The sequence below is a fragment of the Mus pahari genome, chromosome 13 (assembly GCF_900095145.1).
Source record: "Mus pahari chromosome 13, PAHARI_EIJ_v1.1, whole genome shotgun sequence".
Classification (NCBI taxonomy): domain Eukaryota; kingdom Metazoa; phylum Chordata; class Mammalia; order Rodentia; family Muridae; genus Mus; species Mus pahari.
Window position 1 is genome coordinate 41,216,845 of NC_034602.1, and position 12,656 is coordinate 41,229,500.

At 35.4% G+C, this 12,656-nt stretch overlaps 1 protein-coding gene across 2 annotated transcripts in view; it reads right to left on the bottom strand.

Moving 5' to 3' along the window:
* Kcnip4 (potassium voltage-gated channel interacting protein 4) overlaps nucleotides 1-12,656 on the bottom strand; it is a 1,094,684-nt gene that overhangs the window by 458,283 nt on the left and 623,745 nt on the right. Inside the window, exon 1 of one of the 2 annotated variants that reach the window (XM_021211130.1) lies at nucleotides 12,384-12,575. The exons of the other annotated variant lie outside the window; for it this stretch is intronic. Coding sequence (XP_021066789.1) covers nucleotides 12,384-12,483 — 100 coding nt within the window. The 5' untranslated portion in view covers nucleotides 12,484-12,575. Of the gene's footprint in view, nucleotides 1-12,383; nucleotides 12,576-12,656 lie in introns of those variants that run through there. 2 annotated transcript variants of the gene reach the window in all.

Here is a 12,656-nt window from a genome sequence, read left to right on the forward strand (position 1 = left end):
TCTGTTTTCTTTAAATTTCTTCTGTCAAGTTAGGTGTGAAAAGAAACTAATATAAAACCTTTCAGGAGAACATACGTTCTTCCAACATATTGAACAGTTACTTCAAAGGCAATCTGAGACTGTTGAGTTGAACATTTCCATCATGACGCATCAGATAGAGTTTGTCAAGATTCACTGAATTCCCTTGATGAGACCCCTACTAGATACAGTAGTATATAGTACACCATTGAGGGCACACCATAGAGAAGTCAGAATTTTCAGTGGCTTTCATTTCCTCATTCAATACTTTTCCTGCCCCATTCAATTTAATTTTTCATGGCGGTGACTCTATAATTTAATACATTTTTTTTTTTCATCTTTGGAACTGAGGTGTGTTTGTGTACTGAAGAGACAGCTCCAGTTTCCTCAATGGCTTTCCATTCTCCAATGTGGCTCTGCCTTTGTCTTTGAAAATGACTGGTAAAAGCAATATTTCTGTAATGGACCCAGAAATGAACATACTCTGTGTGAGTCAGAAGAGGATTCAAAGAATAACTACAAATCTCAAATGAACATTCAGCCTTCCCTGGCAACTGCTTCACAGTGACTGAGTAAATTTACTTCACCCAGGCTGAATTCTCACTATTATATTTTCTTTCCCTAAAACATCCACATTCTCTACCTCCCAAATGTCTCCTCCTCCTTCAGCTTCCAAATAAGGCAGGAGAGAAGCAATCAATCAGGTTAACTTTTTATGAATGTACTCTAGCCAACACTAATATTCTGCTTTCTGACTGACTGTAGAGTATGACACATGAAAAGTTCTCCCTGTAGCCAAAGCCAAACCCTCCACTGTATCTGGGACGTCAGCAGTATTTTCTCATGAAATCATGATGTCAGTATAACGAGCAGAAGGTCAGTAAACATAGTTCATGAGTGAAAAATGGGCATTTTAAGAAATGAAAGCATTCCAATGTTCAAAAGAAAGAGAACAAACTGTAGAGTGGTAATTTCTAGAGTTCATCTAAGTAGCACACATTTAATAACCATGTACAGCATAAATGATGCCGACCTCATTTCCTCAATGGCATCTTATGCTGTAACTTAACAGTTAATGGTCACTTCTTAGAGCACATATTAACAAGGAAGTTCAATCATTGCCCATCCATCTTATTAATCTTCTCAACAACTATACACTAAAGCCTGATAAACCAAGGCTCAACGTGGGGGTCAAGCTAGTTGCTGAAGTAATACATGCCTGCTTGATGGGAAAGTCCCTGCTTGCTCCTCTCAGCCACGATTCAGAAATCCCTTGAGACAGAGACAAGTCTAATGAATGACTGGGCCATTCCAATATGGAGGAGCACAACTTGCTCACTGCAGTCTGCAATGCATCTTGTCAAAGCAGCACATCCACATTCAGTCAGTTTTTAGGCAGGCTGGTCATGACATTGAAGAGCATGTGGGGTCTTAATAGGAACTTCATGTCTAGCAAGACTGTATCGTGTTCTCTGTGTCCTAAGCATGGAATTTAATCACTGCAATATCTTCCAAAATTACAATGGCAGCATATCTTGGGGTAGGTTTTGATTAATTTTCTTTGGATTTGAAGATTATGTAACGGGGAAGTAGAGTTTACAAGAAACAAAAGTAAATAAAATCATACATTTAAAATGTGCTTGTCATAGGCTTTAATACTTGATTTTTAATGTAAGTGAGAAGGGTCTCAAGGCACTACAAAGGCTTTGGTCTTTAGACTTAAATTGCTTCCAGGTATATTGATCTCTGCTACTATGCACCTCTACCTTCTTAGCTGGTTAAGGCTGGCTAAAAATGCTTGTTCTTCAAGTAGACAGCCTGGATTCAATTATCTGATCGACCATCTCTGAGTGTGATAACCAATGCTTAAAACTTTATGAACATACATTCATATGCATTTTTGTTTAAATTTTCAATCATTACTGGCTATTAAATATTATTGCCAAAATGAGTCATGCACATAGTGTTTAAGACAGAGCATGTAATCTGTTTAGCAAAGTGGGCCATTGGGCCATTGATGGCATGATCATCAATGGCTACTCTTTTTTTTTTTAAATTTTTTATTAAATATTTTCTTCATTTACATTTCAAATGCTATCCTGAAAGTCCCCTATACTCTCCCCCCACCCTGCTCCCCTACCCACTCACCCCCACTTCTTGGTCCTGGCATTCCCCTGTACTGGGGCATATGAAGTTTGCATCTCTTCCCAATGATGGCCAACTAGGCTATATTGTGCTACATATGTAATCTGGGCATATTCCCAGAAGATGTTCCAACTGGTAATAAGGACACATATGTTCATAGAAGCCTTATTTATAATAGCCAGAAGCTGGAAAGAACCCAGCTGTCCCTCAACAGAGGAATGTATACAGAAAATATGGCACATTTACACAATGGAGTACTACTCAGCTATTAAAAACAATGAATTTATGAAATTCTTAGGCAAATGGATGGATCTGGAGGATATCATCTTCAGTGAGGTAACCCAATCACAAAAGAACTCACTTGATATGCATTCACTGATAAGTGGATATTAGCCCAGAAACTTAGAATACCCAAGATACAATTTACAAAACACAAGAAAATCAAGAAGAAGGAAGACCAACGCGTGGATACTTCATTTCTCCTTAGAATAGGGAACAAAATACTGAAGGCTACTCTTGTCTCAGCCTTGACACCTCTTTGATTTGAGACCCATAATATGGCATCAGATACAATCCTCCAGAATGAGAACTTGGCAATGGGTATTCCTCTGTTTCTTCTTAATCATTAACAGTCTACAACAATGAGAAAAGACTCTTGATTTACTGCTTAAGCAAACCAGGATTCTCTACTCTCTTTACTCTGTGACAACACTGTGGCTCACCACTGTTTTCTACAAATTACTTGTTACTAGGGACCAAAAAAATTCCTTTACCTATTGCCTCAAGAATAAGATAATAAGAAAAGAGCAACAGTATGAAAAATTCTAAAGAATATCTTTTAAGTAAATAAAGAATCAGCTTTTTCTATAATTATGGATAATAAGGTTATTCTTACAGGGTTTTACAAAAATTAGATTCTAAAATGTATTAAATATTTAGCTCCTCACCTAGAATATAATTATTGTTATATCATAGATAGTGTAATTATTATGGTATCTATGTTTCTAAACTGTGTTGTGTGATTTCTAATGAGTCAATTAACCTTCCTAGGTCCCAATTTATGCAGAAAATCAGGGGGTTAGATAATAATTGCAGAATCTTAGTTCCAAAAAATTATATTTTAATATAAGTAGCTGGAGAAGTAATATATTATTCTCCCCTCAAATTGGAATATGCTCAATTTAGATATTTAATCACTGAATTTCATATGTGAGGGAGGTAGAAGCTACCTAAAGGGAGGCAACATAACATGGTTTTCCTTCTGTTGTGAGTCATATTTTTACCAGCACTGTTCTGATAGTCTTGCATGGCAAATACATGAAGATAGTGATTTGGCTTTTCAAAATCTCTTCTCCAAACAGGTTATATTATGATACTTGATGTTGTTCCTAATGATGCAATTAAGAATGGGTGTTTATACCATGGTGTTGAAACTGCCTGTTAAATAGGAAGACAGGGTCCATTCACAGGCTGTGGTAGGCATATGGGCAGGCTTTGCTTCATAAAGATTGTTTAGAACATGAGCACGTCGTAAAGATCGGTACAAGTCAGACACTTATTCAAGATAAAGGAAGTTTGACAAGAGACAATGAATCTGCATCCTGACAAGTGTCTGGCAGTGAGGTATCACAGAGAAGACTCCATAGAAACACTCCAACTGTCAGCTTTGATAGAGAACTGATGTCAGGGCATAAACATACGCTGCAATAACTGTCTACTGACTATATAAACTCACTACTTCAGGGACTTCCTATGATCAGAAATAAAAACCTGTGGCTTGGGATGGTTCAGCACGATATGGCCTTAACTATGCTGCAATTGCTCCTACCTATACCTTGGCAAGTCTACAATGCTCCAACTATACTAGACTCTCAACTTTCAATACAGAAATCCCCAACTAGTTAACCACACATAAACTGGACAGGCCTGCTCTTTGGAATAGATGCTTGTCAGATATTTTCTTCTCCATCACAGATATTAATTTCTTTCAAGTATTTTATACAAACTAGTGTATCACAATGCCTTTCTCTAATTACACTATCATACAACCATGTGTTTGTCTTGTTATAATAATCTACATTTTTATTTATTAAATATTAGTTCATACACTCATTTATCTTTTTGTTTTGTTTCTTTAATAGTTTATTCACAATAACCAGAAATATATCTGCTACTGTAAATTAATATGCTGATGACAACATCTGGACCATTATACAGACATGTATTTTGTAAATGAGTAAATAAATGAACTACTTTGCCTCCTGTATATGTTTTATAACTAGTATCCTGAAATTTAGTAGAGGACATTAAAAGAAAAGAGGTCCCAACTGCCTTGCTTATAGCTATACAATGGTTTCTGTGTGTGTCTAAGTTTTGGGACTGGCATTTTGAAGTTTCCAAACAAATGACTTTACACAGTTATCATGAAAGGGTCTCGTAGTTAAGTTTGAAGAAAGGGGGTGAATTTTGTCGCTTATGAGAGAAGCATCCTTCCAAACTTATTCTAAACTTAAGGGCTGGAGCGATACCTCAGGCGTTGGGAACACTTGTTGGTCTAGGGAACCTACATTCGATCCCAGTACCAAACAGCAGCTCACACCTGTCTGCGACTCCAGTTTTAAGGCTTCTGACACCTTTAATAATTTAGCTAAAGCATCAATGAACATAAAACAAAAATAAGTTACAAAAACTTATTTTAAGCTCAATGCAGTTGACCCTTGCCAACCTTCCGTTAGCAACCACTCTTCAGACAACTTTAACCTTGTTTTGAACCATTAAAGTCTGCAAGCATGCTTCTCACTTCCCTAGCAAGCAAAGAGTGAGGCTTTTGGTTTTGGATATTGAGTGCTGGCCTCTAATGTTTAGAATGAAAGGTAAGGTATGTGCCTATAATGGGAACACACACAAATAATTTATTCTAAAGTAGGCAGATATCTAAGCATACATAAACCCTAACTCATCCCAAACCACATAAGAATAATCAAAAGTGCAGTGACAATATCAGTGTAAGATAAAATGAAACTGAGACAAAGAAGATGGTGGTTCCTTCGCAAGGCCATAGAGCAGCTACATGTGTTAGAGCTGGGACGTCATTAATGATCATCTTATTTCTCTGGATTTGTGTCTATAACTTGTGCATTTAAATTCCATAGTGTCTGTATAAGAACTGAAACTTACCATCGATACAATACTAGGAATGAGGTTTATCTTTTATGATAAGTCTCCAGACATATTCAAATACTTTTTAAAGCCAATGCTCCAAAAGCAGTATCTTTTATTATTATTATCATTCTAAGGATGAGAACTAGGTTCCCATTCATGCTAGGCAAGTGGATTACCACGGAGTTATAACTCAAGCTACTGTTTGGTTTTAAACCCATGCCACTGTGTATGGAACTCAGGCTGGTTTGGAATACACAGTGTAGCACAGAGTGGTCTCAGATTTCTAATCTTTGTGCTTCTTCCTCCTTAGTACTAAGAGTGTAGGCGTGTATCACCACACGTTCAAGTCCTGAATAGGATGTTAGGGTGGTTCCCTGTGAGATTATGGCAATAGAGCAAGTGCTGAGAGAGAAAAGGGTCAACTCTCTGATTTAAATAATTAGGATAATGAACATCTAGAATGACTACCTGGACATATATGCATTTGGAATTTAAACTTGGCACTGAAGAAGTTCATTCGCTGGGCCAAAAATTATGCAGGCTATCATATAGTAACTAATATCTACTATAAAACTTAAACGGGCAAGTCTTAATGATATAGAGCACTTCAGGTATGGTTGACAAGTTGAGTCCAGAATTCTCTATACTGCACTTGTGTCTAATGAGGATGATCCTCTGGAAAACCACTGCACTGTCACCAGATCCTTAGAATGCCAAACTGCAGAGTGATTGGTCCACTAGAAGAAAAGAAAGGCTGCAATTAAGATAAGAACTTTATAGAACTCAGATCATGCTTAAAGTTTATCTTCAGAGTATAATCCATTCTACTTTCCTCTTAAAAGCCAGTCCTGGTGAAAAGAGGGATTTTTCATCTCTCCGGGACTCAGTTTTTTCCATGTGTGGAATGATTGATTTGATTCAGGTAATTTCTGATTCCATTCTGTGCAGTCTTGATAAGTCAAAACTTCAATTTTATAAATTGTACATACCCCGTCCCTTATTTGCCCTTCTTCCTCATATTTTCAGTTCATCAACATATATATATTTTTTTTTCACCAATGCATCTATATAAATTTGGATGCAAAAATCAAAATTATCTTTAAATTGTACAGGAAATTTTTGCATAGAATTGTCATATTACATATGACTTTTATTTATTTTGTTTTCTTTATCCCATTTGAAGTATTTACCCTCTGTAGTCATAATGAATGACATTTGGATCAGTGCCCTTATCTATTATAACACTGGAACTAATCTAGACTCTTTTGTTATTACTTCATGAACTTAAGTAAGTTCTTATTCTGCCTACATCTTCAGCTGGTCTTCTACAAAATATCAACATCTGAATTCTTGCATATTTGACAGGATTCTCTGGGAATAGCATATGCAGTCTCCTTTCATACTGTTTGCAAGTTCTTGGCTAAACTTGGTATTCAACCTACCCTCTATTCTCCCTAGTGGCTAGAATTACCTATGTTCCTTCTTGTTTTATACTTTCTAATAAAGGCTAGAATAATTGTTTTGTGTGGGTAACTATCTCAATCAAAGCTTAAATCTCAAGAGAGGCTATCCTCAGCTTCTAATAATTTTTGGTGCATTATTTCAGAATGCTACTACCATATTGTTCGCATTGTTGTATCTGCCATTTGTTTAATCAATCTACTCTATATGTCTCAGATCCTGTCATTAGGTAATCTTCACACTGCATAACAGCAAAATTGAATTTCTCTTTTCACAAGAATGACAAGTTTATTTTCAGTAATCCTCCCATCACTCCCCCCCCCAAAGAGATTATGGTCTTAGTTATCAAGTGGTCATTTATACTTATTCTACTTCCATTTCATCCACTATCCTATAGAAATCTTATGTAGTTGATAAGACAGACTTTAGACTCTTCTTTACAACATGCTTAGTGCATTATAGTCAACAAAGGTTTATAGAGCCTGTTTACTATTGATACCTGATTTAACATTGTCTCCCTGCCTCAAGATTATTGGCCATTGTCATTTTAATGTAATATGTAATATATTAGGATTATAAAACAGGATGTGGAATTTGATGTTCTAAGCTTGAATTTCAGTTTTATGAGTTATAGGTTAGTTCACCCTAAGCTACTAAGATTTTTATATCTAAGATGACAATGCCAATTTCAGAGAACCAAGATGAAGTCAAATCTATTATACTATTATATTATAAGAATTTTAACATTAGTCCAGTTTGCATGTAATTCTCAATCAAGTAAGGTAATAAAATTATTTATGATAATTTTATAGAATTATGGAGGTCAATTAATAATCTAAAATCTCAGGATGAATAAGATGTGAAGTTGTGACTATGTTCAAGACAAAATAGCTCTAGGTACTCTAGGTGTAGCCTCTGATTGTATTAATTGTTTTTACCCCTTAGTCTGCGCTTTGGGTATTAATGTTTTAGTAAGACATAAACTATTTACTATAATTGGTCGCTAAAAATGTCAAATGGTGAAAATATTCCTTAATTTCATTCTCACATTGCATTAAAAGATGGTATATTGAAGTATTCAAGGAGTTTTATTTACTTAATTGCTACACTGTAGAAGGACTTATTTTTAGAAGACAGTATTTTTAGGAGGATTCCAAGAGATTGTTTTGTAATTTTTCTTCATGAGATTCAATTAACAGTTTCAGATGGGAATAATATCTCCCTACTCAAATCACCACAGTCTGTTACTTGATCCCCAGTCAGCATGATATTGATCATGGGTGGATAGAATGGATTTGTATTTGTTTCAGAATCACATGTGTCAACAATATAAAAAAACTAATGATACAGGTTTTAATGGTTATCCTTAAAATATGCTAATGTATAATACTTTGAGGAAGCTGTTAGTCTAGAATTACTCATAGCTGCTAAATAAATTGAGGTGAAATACCCAGGCATTGTGAGATACACTTTTAATCTTAGCATTTAGAAGGCCGAAACAGGTAGATCTCTGTGAGTGTGAGGCCAACCTGGTCTACAAAGTGAGTTCCAGAAAAGCCAGGGCTGTTACAGAGAAATCCTGTCTCAAAAAACAAAAAAAAAACAAACAAACTAACAAACAAAAAACCAAAACAACAAAAACAAAACAAAAAACAACAAAAAAAGTAAAAATAAAGGGACATATATGCATCATCAGTGTATCTGTTTTCTTGTAAGAGACAGTCAATAGGAGCATTCTTTTTCAAGTTGAATTTTAGTATAGTTTTGAAACATTTCCTCTTTATTGTAGCTTGATAGAATAATTGTTCTCTCTTCATTCAGTTACCACTTCATTCTGATCCTGTATGTATTTGGCTGAAAAGGAGGTATTTCCATAGACATAATGAAATAGCTTTGCCATTACTTTTTTTATTCATTTTTCCCTCTGGAATGTGTTAGCAGAAAGCTACTTTTATTTTTATGGTTAGAGAAGATGCAATTTATGTTGTGAAATTTAAGGCATATTCCAAATTATCTTAGCTCTGGAGTGTCCTAAACTACTTACCAAAGAAAGAGAATGTTAAAAACAAACAAAACAAAACAAAACAAAACCCAACCAAGCAAACAAAACCCCAGCCACTGAATTATCTACTATCCTTAAAGCTTTGCTCCAGTTGGCACTATTGCTCCATATGCATATCAGCCAATGTCAATGCTACTTTTCTTTTTAAATGTATTTATTTTATGCGTATTTTGTTTAAATGTGTGTCTGTGTGCCACCTGTGTGCCTGGTATTCAAGGAGGCTTGAAGAGGGTGTCAAATACCCTGGCAGTGGAATTACACTTGATTGTGAGACAGCCTGTGGGCACTAGGAATTGTATCCAAGTCCTCTGGAAATGCAATCAGTACTCAAAACTCCCTAGCCATCATTAGCTACCATTATTTAATTAGAAATGAATTTTATTGAACTTTAACTAAATTTAAAAAATAAGTATACTATCATATGCATATTGTTACTGAGACTGCATAAATTTTGAGAAACTAGATAATCAGAACAGATTGAAATAGTAGCCTGAAATATCAAACTCTAGAGATATAAGAACAGACATTTTTATGTTTTCTGGAAATGCAAGGAACAAATTCCCTGGGGTGTGATGAATTAGCCTACCAGATGATAGGAAGAGAAGTCTAACAACTGCATTGTCTACTGTTTACAAGGTAGGCCATTGATACCCTGTCATGCAAAAGGTTACATAACTATTTATCTGTAGTTACCTTGTAGACCTATATAATTTTATGAAATAGAAATTTCCATAGAGATTATCAAGACTAGCTTTCTCATCTTAAACTGAGAGAGGTAGACATGACTTATGAGGTAGGAGGCCAAAGAACAACACAGGAGACATAATTTATTACTATTTATGTTTTCACGTTAAATAATTTTACTTTCCAGATGTCAAACTATTTGTTTGTAAACATTTGATGGGTCTATAGGTAGCATATTTGTTTATATATGTCAATGTATATGTATATATACTGATACAGAAGAACATCGAACACCCAATGGTACATTTCCCACAAGAAATGGAAACTTAAAGAACTCAGAAAGAAGAAACTACAAATTCTTTAAACTTTCATGTTAATAATTTATTCTAAAGTACATTTATTTAATACAGCTTAAAGACAAGAAAATATGTTATATAAATATTATATTTTCTCTGCCCTTCAGAATTCAACACAATAAATCATTAATAATGATAATTATAATTCAAGCTCTATTTTGAGTAACACTCACATTGTTGAACAGTTCTGAAGTGAAATGAAAAGTTTCAAACATTTAGGTAAACCACTAAACGAAATCATCCTTGATTTTAAACCAAGTTTAATTTCCCATACTTAATCTCAAGTTCTTTCATAGGACATGTCTACAAACAGAAGTAAAAAATGACAAAACAAGCCAGTATCCCCCAACTAGGACATGTAGACGGCTGGGAAAGGCACTCCTGTGGGGAAATAGATCTGAATGTCAGTGCTGGGTGTCAGTGCTTCCTCGTTTGTATTAAGAAGAGTTCAGGAGATGGGCAAAGCTTTAATGTTAAATACTGTTTACTCTTTTGACTAGTTAAACTCCATAACTTTAGGGTATATATACAAACTATATGAGCTATCACATCAACTTATTTATATTATATCTCCAGAAAATATTTTGGAAACTCTTTAGGAAGGTTTATGACTTTTAAATTCACATTGTGTTTTATCTGATACATATTTCATAAGAAAAGGACACTATTTATTTACACATCCCCTGTTTATGTAGTAATATGTATAATTCCACTTGAATATGGTTACTAATATTTTACAATCTAAAAGTAATTTTTAAAAATACTGGAAATCAGATGAGGGTTTGTAGTGAAGTTTATCAGACATTCAATTCTCTCTGCAGTGTTAGTAGACTGTTAATAATAATACTAACAATACAGTATAAAATTCATGAAAGAAACTTCCCATGCAGATCAGGACAGATTTGCATAGAAGTTATAATGGAAAAAGAATACTGAACATTTCCTAGAGGTTAGCACTCCTTAGAAGAACCAAAAACAAGTTATTATCTGAGACATGAATATTTATGTTACTGAAAAAAAAAAAAAACAAATCAAACACTATAATAGCCATCATCACAAAACCAAGAATCAATACCCTGTACATAGAGTGTAAAAAAGGACCACGCCTCTAGTCCCTCCAAAGAGCTAGGAATTCTGATAATGCCCATGAAGCTTGCAGTCTCAAAGAAAGGAAAAAGATCATAAAATCCAGCACAACAAATAGGATGTCCCAGCCATAACCATCAGGTAAAATTACAGCAGTGCACAGAGAAGTCAAACCAAGTTATCCATCTCATGAAAATACACAAAATACAGTCAATTTAAAAGGCACTGACCATTTCCAAAATTTAGACATTTTTTTCTCACTTTGAAACTACCAAACATTTCCTTCAGAAAGGGCCACAATATGCATTCTGCAAAGTTCCATTAAAATTACTTTAATAAACCTTGCTTTCCGCCCCTCCTCCGCCTTCCAATGAGTTAGTTATAAATGTAGGTTTCTGGTAACCTACATCAGTGTGACACACTTATTTTAATTTGATGTTTGCTATTTGTAAAGGTAATCATATTTATGTCACATTGTGGCAGCCTTCCTGGGAGAATTAGATTATCTGAAGATGTGAAGCCTTTGCTAATATTCTTTATGTTTATCCAACTTTAGAACTTCCAGTGAGGACAACACAGCAACCCCGACCAGCAGCAGCAGGAGATGGTTTTGAAAACTGCACTGTCAACTTTTGAGAAACAATGACTGGCTGAGCACAAACACATTTCCATTCTGAGTGATAAGAAAATAATACTTGAAATTTACTCAGATTCTTGGAGACACGCTCAGTCCATGCAGAGATACAAGCAAAGAACACACCTTGCTTTTTAAGGGAGAGAGAGTTCTTAAGAATGAAGGACCAGTCTCCAGTGAAGATAAATATCAACACTTGCAAAGCCACTGCTTGTTTAGAATCCATGTTACAATCTGTCACAGGAGTTGGAGACTCACTTAGAGTCTCGGTGAGATTGCAAAACAGATAACACCGGCACCCCTGCAGAAAACCTCATGAGAAAGCTTGTTCCTCAGCCTTAAGCCATAGAATTTGTACGTGCATATCCAGTTCTCTCTTAACACAAGCGCATCCCACAACATACACAAATAGCATTTGCTGTTAGAATGGAAAGAGGGTAATATACACACAACTCTAACGGAAATAGCAGAGACTAAAAGCTCTGAATATAAGCTGACACATATTATCTACCCTTTATTTTCTCAGTTTTTGATTCGGATTCAAAGTGCTTCTCACAGCGTTATAGCATTATTCTGCTGCAAAAACATTACTGCAACTTGCCAAAAGTTTATTTTGATAATCTCCCTTACCCGGAGAAACCTGCTTTTCTGCATGTCCACCCCAAAATAACATTTCTCGGGTTCTCATCTCAGGTGCCTCTAACATTCCCTTAAATAATTTTTTTTTTAATTGCAAAACAGGATTTTTACAAGTGACTGAAAAGCACTCCCTTACCTTCTAAACCTGCTTCAATCAGCCCAAACTGTTCCAATAATTTAACAAAAAGCACAATGACGATCAGAACTGCTATCATTTCAAGCCCCTCCAAGTTCATGGTCAGCTAGGTCATGGTCCAGCCACAGCCACTGAGAAGCGCTCCTCACCCTGGCTTTCTTTGTAAAGCCATTAAACTACATTAAGAAGGCTACAGCTGGAAAAGGGAGGAGGAGAGCGGTGAGAGAGGAGGGAGAGGGAAAGGAGAGAGAGGAGAGGAGAGAGAGAGGGAGA